The sequence below is a fragment of the Adiantum capillus-veneris genome, chromosome 13 (genome assembly GCF_014529385.1).
Source record: "Adiantum capillus-veneris isolate H3 chromosome 13, ASM1452938v2, whole genome shotgun sequence".
NCBI classification, from domain to species: domain Eukaryota; kingdom Viridiplantae; phylum Streptophyta; class Polypodiopsida; order Polypodiales; family Pteridaceae; genus Adiantum; species Adiantum capillus-veneris.
This window is the reverse complement of record NC_140943.1, coordinates 96,610,586-96,618,709: the sequence shown is the minus strand read 5'-3', so window position 1 is coordinate 96,618,709 and position 8,124 is coordinate 96,610,586. Positions and strand designations below refer to the sequence as shown.

The window sequence follows — 8,124 nt, the reverse complement described above, 5'->3', positions numbered from 1 at the left end:
AATCGATCAGGACACGCATCATTCCATCAATTGAGTGGTGGTTGACCTGCTTTTAACATGTGTTGAATAGGGATAAGTGAAAAATGCCTCAATACCTTGCGAGATAGGTGCACCCAGTCCACTCTGGTCTTGTAGCATGCTTCCCAGGATACGGGACAGGAGGTAGCATGTGCATACTCATTGCGGTATAGTATACAATCGTTGACAGCGCTCATATTCCATGCCAAGTGCAATGATATAAGATCTCGCTCGCCGACAATCAGAAGACATGTGGTGATCTTTAGGAAGCATTTTTCCCATCAAACAACAGCAAAAAAGAGTGTTAATACAAATCCAAGGGGAGGCCAATAAGAGGATGCTATGTATAAAAAGCTATTTATAGAACTTACCCAAGGAGTGCATCTACACTTACATTGCTCCAACCAAATTTTTCTTTCAATTTGAGTACTTCAAAATGATGCCCGGAGCACTGAGTGATGTGCACCATTGTAAAGAGGTATTCGAGCACTTGACAACAACCTATCCTCTGTTGTTGTTGGCCGTTGAGTGCACAGTCTGCAATCCTCCTCGCACATGTTGCCTTCTTGAGCCAATGACTCATCAATCATGTCCAACATGTGCTCATCCTCAAGCTCAAAGTGTCCATGAGAAGTGGGAGGGTCACCACGCACCATGCCTTTGCCTAATAGCTCTTGTCACTATCTTTTGGCCTTGCGTGCCAAAGCACCACCAATAAATAGAGACCAATGGGGGGCATCCTTAAGCAAGGGGGGGGCTACGCTCCCATCTACTCGAGCGCTTTTTTGAGCATGCCAAAGCCCTTTGTTCTCCACATACTCCAAAGCAATGCGCCTCAAACGAGGGATTGTCCGTTTACACTTCGCGCAAGGACAAGGGAGTTTGTCCATGAGCCATTGATCATGTTCGTAGCCGTTTGGAGAGCCACGATGATCCCAATCGTCCTGTAAAAACACATTTAAAAAATTACTGAAAATGTGTTAAAAATATTGAAAATGTGTGAAAAGAAATTAAACTTGCAAGAAAACTTAATAAAAATGCTATGATAGGAGAAAAAAAACCAAAAAAATAAAAAATAATAAAGAAAAACATGTGCTCTGAAGTTTGAACAATATGTTGAAGGACATTGATGAAAATGATTGGGTGGAGTATTTTTCTGTCAAGAGATTTAGCTCACCACTGTGATCGCCAAAATGGAATGAGCTGGTCCCTTGACAGCTATTCTAGGGTTAGAGTTCCAAAGTCAGATACTAGATGTCAGATCAAAGAGATGAACAGAGACTATAAAAAACCACACAAAAAAAGATAAATAGATAACTGAATTGAAAATGGAATACTTCACATGACATGAATTGAATTGAGACAATTGAAATTAGAGATTCTAACTCAAAAGCTCGTCAACAAGCACCTTTCTATGTGTTCTTCTAAATTCTTGGGTTGGAGACTTTAGCTCATGAGTTTGTGCACCAATCAGCTTTGACAAAGATTGAGTTGTATCAAGCATTGGGAGGACCGACAATGTGCATATAGCCATAGTTAGGCATTGAGCAGCTATCGTGCTAAAATGTAATATTGCAAAAAATGTTGATGGTACTCTATCATTAGACATTTTTATGTTTCATTTTGGCAAACAAAGGGAATGCTTTGAAGTGACCTCTGAGTGTAGTTTTATTTGGAATAGAGAGTTGTTTTCTTAGGCATAGAGATCGAATGTTTAAAATGTGAGAATATTGTATTATACCTTTTGTAGAAGCAGGCTTTGGTTTGTTATAATTGTTGTTCTACTAACAATTTAGGGTGATGGTTTTGTATTGTTGGTCTACTGATAGTTTACTTCCAATCTTGAAGCCTCTTTTGTAGTTAATCATATGCTTCACTATGCAGCACCTATGCCATAATAATTTTAGTGCACTACTTTCTTTCATTTTTGTGGTCTTGATTTTGAAGATTAAACTGATGATACCACGAAGGCTTGTACCAATATCTAAGGTGTTTAGCAAGATTTATATGTAGAATTCCCAATTTCCAACCTTGAGAAATCATGACTGATTGAATCACAACAGGGAATTTTCATTTTTAGTCAAGAAATTCACACTACAAGCCGTATTGTGTATGCACTACTTTGGTGGTTTTGCTTGATAACAAGTTTGCTAGAAAAGTATTTCTTTTGGTAGTTGATTGCTTTTTGCAATAATGCATATGCTATGTTATGCCCAATCCATATAATGATAGACCTAATAGTCTCACTCGATAACGGGATTGCTCGAAAATTTTTGCTCAGACATGAGAATTTTATGTGAAATCCTCTAAAAAAATTAGGACAAAATAGTTTAAAACCTTCAAATATAGTCAATTCACCTCTAAAATATTCCAAATATGTTTTGAAAAGTGTGTGTTTCGTTTCAAAACACAGCTATAACCATTTGATACGTTGATTTTCACAAGGAATTGGTCACGTGCGCACCACTTATTTGTCTTAGATGCAACTATGCAAGGTCTTTTGTAACTTGCCTTTCGTAGGAACTTGTGAGAAATCTCAAGGACCTGCATGTGTGTGTGTGTGTGTGTGTGTGTGTGTGTGTGAGTGAGAGAGAGAGAGAGAGAGAGAGACAGAGAGAGAGAGTGTGTGTGTGTGAGAGAGAGAGAGAGAGAAGAGAAGAGAATTTTTTATCATCGTGAGAAACTATCCCAAGAGACCTCAAACATCTATCCAACCAGAGTTGAACTCAAGGCTTATTATTGAAGAGGGAAATGGCATAACCAACCGACCACACTTGGTGAAAGAAAGGTTATACCATTTTCCTCTTTTTATTCACACACACACACACACACACACACACACACACGAGGAGAAGAAGAAGAAGAAGAGGAGGAGAGAGAGAGAGAGAGAGAGAAGTTTGGGGGGGGCGTGGGGGGGCGGGGAGGCAGGGGGGGGGGCCTCGTCTATATATGACACGAGGTCCATTTGAAGGGATCAAGGGTCCAAGTAAGATCTATCGTGTCCGTTTACTTTAAAGGGTACTTTTCACTTTGCGCAGTGGAAAAAAACTGGCAAAATCCCTGCGGCCTACAAATTAAGGCTCGCTTCTGTGTCTCTGACTCTCTGCATACTACGTCGCGCCGCATACTGCATAATGCGCTATCCCATTCTCTGCATATTGCATTGCGCAGGCTCAGAGCAGCAAAACCGGACTGCGTAACAGAGAGGGAGTGTTCTGCGATGCACAACAGAGTGGGAGTGGCATGGACTGCGTAACACAGAGAGGGAGTGGTCTGTGCATACAGAAGCTGGTTGATGCCGAGACTGCTCGATGGCCCTACTATGGATAGGAGTCTCAAGGGAGCCGTTGGCAACAGAGAGCTGCCTGCATAACAGAGTGTTCAGTGCAGGGATGTGTGTAGCTTAGGAAGACATGCCCGCTTCACACAATCTATCCGCCAAAGAGCAAGTTGAAGGTAGCTGTGTCCAGTGAGCTATTGTGTGCAGCTTAGAGAAGTCTGTCTACCATAAAACAAGCAAAGTCCGCCCGCTGGAGGTTGATTGTTCACACAGTCTATTCGCCAGCAGAGAACAAGCATTGTAGAGTTTGCCTACAAAACCGACATTCCAGAGAACAGTCAAATGTTGGTTTATGGCTCCAAGAATGTAATAGAAGTATATACACCTTCTTCGCAAGTGGAGAAATAGCTTTCGAACGATCACATGGGTGTGTAGGGTGTGAATGGCAAGCAAAGGCGAAGTGGACCGGGATATCAACATGAGGGAGACTGAGGTATGTCCTCATCGAATACTTTTAATTTTCGAATACGACCAATGGCTTCATTGATGTTCTCCTTATTGAAAGGCTAATGATTCAATTTATGAATGGGTTCTCATTTATGTTGTACAATGTTTGATAGTGCGCCTTGTCTAAACTTGAAAGTCATTAATGAGACATGTCACAGGTTGTGCTTATGTATGTGTAGAGATCGTATGAGTTGTATGATCAATAAACTTCAATTATTTTATGTATCTTGTGTCTCCATTTATTCAGGTTGTGTCTCCATTTATTTAGGTTGTGGAGGTAAATGGAAAAGTGGTCCGTCAGTGTCATGTGTCACAAATGTGTATTGATAGAAAGGTCTCATACGAAAGGTGATGTCTTCTCATTAGACATCTAAAGAATGTCCACAAAAACACTAATATCCATATTCCAAAGCATAAATCAGGGCGACCTAAAACTGATGAGAGTCCACCAGGAAAAGTGTCTCCTAGATCTAAACGCCAATGCATGACAAGATTTGGGAATGTTTCACATCGAGTTACAGTAGTACGAAGAAAGTTTACAATACCCATATGGGACACATACCTCCTTATTCTCAACGACTATCATCGACTTTTCTTTTTGACTCACTCTCAATTGTCACCATGGAGAGACTGTTACCGAGTGTGTGTAAGTAAGCATTGCTTTTACTCTTTCAAAATAATTGAGCAGTTTGATAACTTTCAATTAAACGCATGCATTTGGTTGAAGGGTACTAAGGCATTTAATTATATATTGTTCAAATCTACAAGTCAAAGAGGAGCTAGAAGATCTTCGTGAATCATGCGAATTCTTTATTGCAAAGGTTGATAGCATTAGTACATTTTTTTTTGATTGAGTACTGACATTTTCATTGATAATTTACTGATATGTTGTTGTTTGCAGTGTCCCCAACAACCAAATTCAGCTGATTGTGGATATTATATAATGACTACAATGAGATTGTTAATCAAAACCACGTTCAAAGACAAGCAACCTCAACTTAATTCGGTAATTGCATGTCTTGAATGAAGCATTTATTGTCAAGTTTGCAAGAGACCTATATCGTTTTTTGATACATATATTTTTTGGCAGTTAAAAAAGAATTGGTTCCAGCATGAAGAGGTTGATTTTACGAGAAAGAAGCTCAATGAGTGGTTGCACAAGCAGTTGGGTGAAGTTGCGATTGGTTAAGCCACAATTTTAGTGTTGAACTATTTTGAGATTACATCAAAGTAATCCACCATTTTTTGCATTGGGATTTAGCTTTGGACGTACTTGACACGTATACCTCTTATTTTTGTGTTGAACTATTTCGAGACTTCATCGAAATGTGATCAACATTTTTGTATCAAATGATATCTTTGAAGGAAATTGTCACTCCATGTCAATGTTACTATCAATAAATCTTCTTTACCTCTACATGTTGAAGTCTTTCTTGTTGCATACAATATAAAGTTGAGTGTGTGCATTACTCACTCCTTGCTTTGGATTACTTTGTCACTCCGTGTTGATGTTACTATCAAGAGATCTTCTATACCTCTACATTTTGAAACCTTCGAATGAATGTGTAACAAGTAGATCGGGTATGGAAATAAAGTTCGTTTGATTGCTATATTCTTTATGTGCATAAAGTGATCTTGTCCCTTGAGTAGAGGATTTCTTAATTGTTGATTATAATAGAGTTTGTTTCTTTGTGCTTGGGCTTCTTTTGGTTGGTTGAAAGAAAATCGACAAAGGTTAGATTATGTACAAATGAATCATTTAAAAGTTTCATTAATTGGACTACAAATGATATCATCTCTATGAATTTGAATACAAATCGAGCATACAAATGTATCCAACTTGTCACTTAACTTCGGAAACAACTTACTTTTTTTCCATAGTGTTAGAAATTTAGAACTATCTACCATAAAAGTAATCTCCAGATTTAATCAGTCAAGTTTAGACATCATCTCTATGAATTTGTATATGTAGAGAGTTGGAAAGAGTGGAAATTTCCATGAAAATAAAGTATATCGAACATACAAATGCATCCAACTTGTCAAAAAATTTCAAAGTTTTGTCAGACAACTCTCGATAAAAAAAGTAATCTCGACACAAAGTGCTAAGATTACCTTTTTTCCAGAGAGTTAGGAGTTTAGAACTCCCTGCCATAAAAATAATCTCGGCACAATCTGTCAAGATTACTTTTTTTCAGAGAGTTGCTATTGAAACTCTCCGGAAACAAAGTAATCTCTGCACATTGTGTCGAGATTACTTTTATGAAAGAGAGCTAAAGATTTAGAATTGTTTTCCATTAAAGTAATCTCAACACAATGTGCCGAAGTTACCTTTTCCATAGAGTTAGGATTTTAGAACTCCTTGCCTGTAAGTAATCTCAGCACAAATGTGTCGAGATTATTTTTTTTCCAGAGAGTTAGAAATTTAGAACTCCTTGGAAAAAAGTAATCTCGTCACAATGTATCAAGATTACTTTTTTTCCAGAGAGTTGCTAACTGAAACTCTCCGCCAAAAAAGTAATCTCGACACATTATGTCGAGATTACTTTCATGGCAGAGAGTTTGAATTTTGGAACCTTTGTCATTAAAGTAATCTCACACAATGTGTCAAGATTACTTTTTTTCCAGAGAGTTAGAAATTTAGAACTGTTTGCCATAAAAGTAATCTCACCACAATTTGCAGAGGTTAGGGTTTTTGTAGAGTTCAGAAATGTTGGCAAAAAGGGACAAATTTACAGGGCACACAAATAATGTTTGGTTTAAATCAAAATTGAATAAAACTCGTCAAAATTTATCGCTTGTATTAAAAAAAGTGTGAAATAGATTTGTCATAAATACGTCATTACGTGGCTTCGACTAGAGGAATACAAAAGTAGCATTCTGACAATGGAAGCTTTGATACCTAGTAGTTGTTTTCCATTTTCTCGGGTAAGTGTAAAGCAATACTCAACATCATCTGCACCACCAAATTGGTAAGAAGAGATCCACCCTCCCAAAACTCTCAACTTCATTATAAACGCGAATCACTTGACCCACTAGAGTTTGTATGACATTTTCTTTGATGTCCTTAAGCTTCACAAATGTTAAGAGTGTCCCTTTCATGTTTTGTAAATATTGCCTTATGATATCAATCTCTTTGGGATCCTTAGAATACACCTCTTTCTGTATAGTTGACAGTGCACCCTTGAGGTGGTTGATGAGATCCACCACATCATCTTTCCTCTCTTGTATATCATTGTCACTATTGTACGCTTCAAAATCACAATGCATGACATCTTTGTAGATGTTAGATGCGTCTTCATGTGTACCATGTAGAAATTCATTCAAACGAGGAAAGTGAGTCAATACTATCATTTGAACACCATTAAGATGCTTACATTGGTTGCTCCAATCCAGACAATCACAATAATTGCTTTGCAAGCTGACATGATACCATATACTCTCATTTGTGGTACTTTGAATCTTGAAGATAAGTGACCCTTCATTTATAACCTGAAAGGTAGATGGTGTGGTTTGAAACCTTTGCAAGATTCTCTCCCCTTCAACCATTTTTGATGTCTGTATCTTAGTCCCTTCCCCCCGAACGCCATATCGCCCAGAGTCAGCTACCATGCAAACCATTAATTATACGTGAGTCCAAACCTTCAACTTATAATTTGCCGCAATCACGAAAGAGAAAAAATATATATTTCTTGCTTTCGTTGGAAGAACCTCAAAAAGGTACCACCGCTATGACTTCCAGACTTCGAATCACCCACAAGCGCATGCAAGAGCTCCAAGATAGATCGATTAATCCAAACATCCAAAAGAGTATATTTAATATATTTCCATAAGCGCTCCATCAATTTTTTGGTGTCAACATTGCTATGTTTAAACATTTTTCCAAACCTTGGTCATTGCGTTCTCCACATGCAATCACTCCCACACTATCCATTAGTGCCACAACGAACTATATTTGGGTATGGTGAATACCTCACCAAAAGCTCTTAAAATCTGCCTTCAAAATCCGATTTTGTCGTACAATGCATTAAGTTTGACAAATCAGTATAAACATCGTCCTTAACTCTTTTAGAACCTACATTTCAAAACAAACATGCATATGTTGAGGTCACTTTTTTTTTCTTAGATCAAATACTTACAATTAAGTAACTTAGCAGTATAATATCTGAGATAAAGTGATTCTCCACCCATGCCTTTTTGGTATGGAACCAGCAAAGTAGAACACGACCTGCAACCTGATATTTTTTTTCACTGGCGTCAATACTCCAACTATGCGGGTCTTCATCCACGACCTTCGATATAGCCTCTAGTTCTTGTTGTGA

At 38.1% G+C, this 8,124-nt stretch overlaps 1 protein-coding gene across 1 annotated transcript; it reads left to right on the top strand.

The window, feature by feature from the left end:
* The first annotated feature begins 3,046 nt into the window (after positions 1-3,046).
* Positions 3,047-5,222, top strand: LOC147444490 (uncharacterized). The gene is made up of 3 exons (XM_086527869.1): positions 3,047-3,791; positions 4,707-4,811; positions 4,896-5,222. Exons 1-3 carry the CDS (start codon positions 3,741-3,743, stop codon positions 4,992-4,994), a joined length of 255 nt encoding a protein of 84 aa, XP_086383995.1. The 5' UTR covers positions 3,047-3,740; the 3' UTR covers positions 4,995-5,222.
* Positions 5,223-8,124: the final 2,902 nt, after the last annotated feature.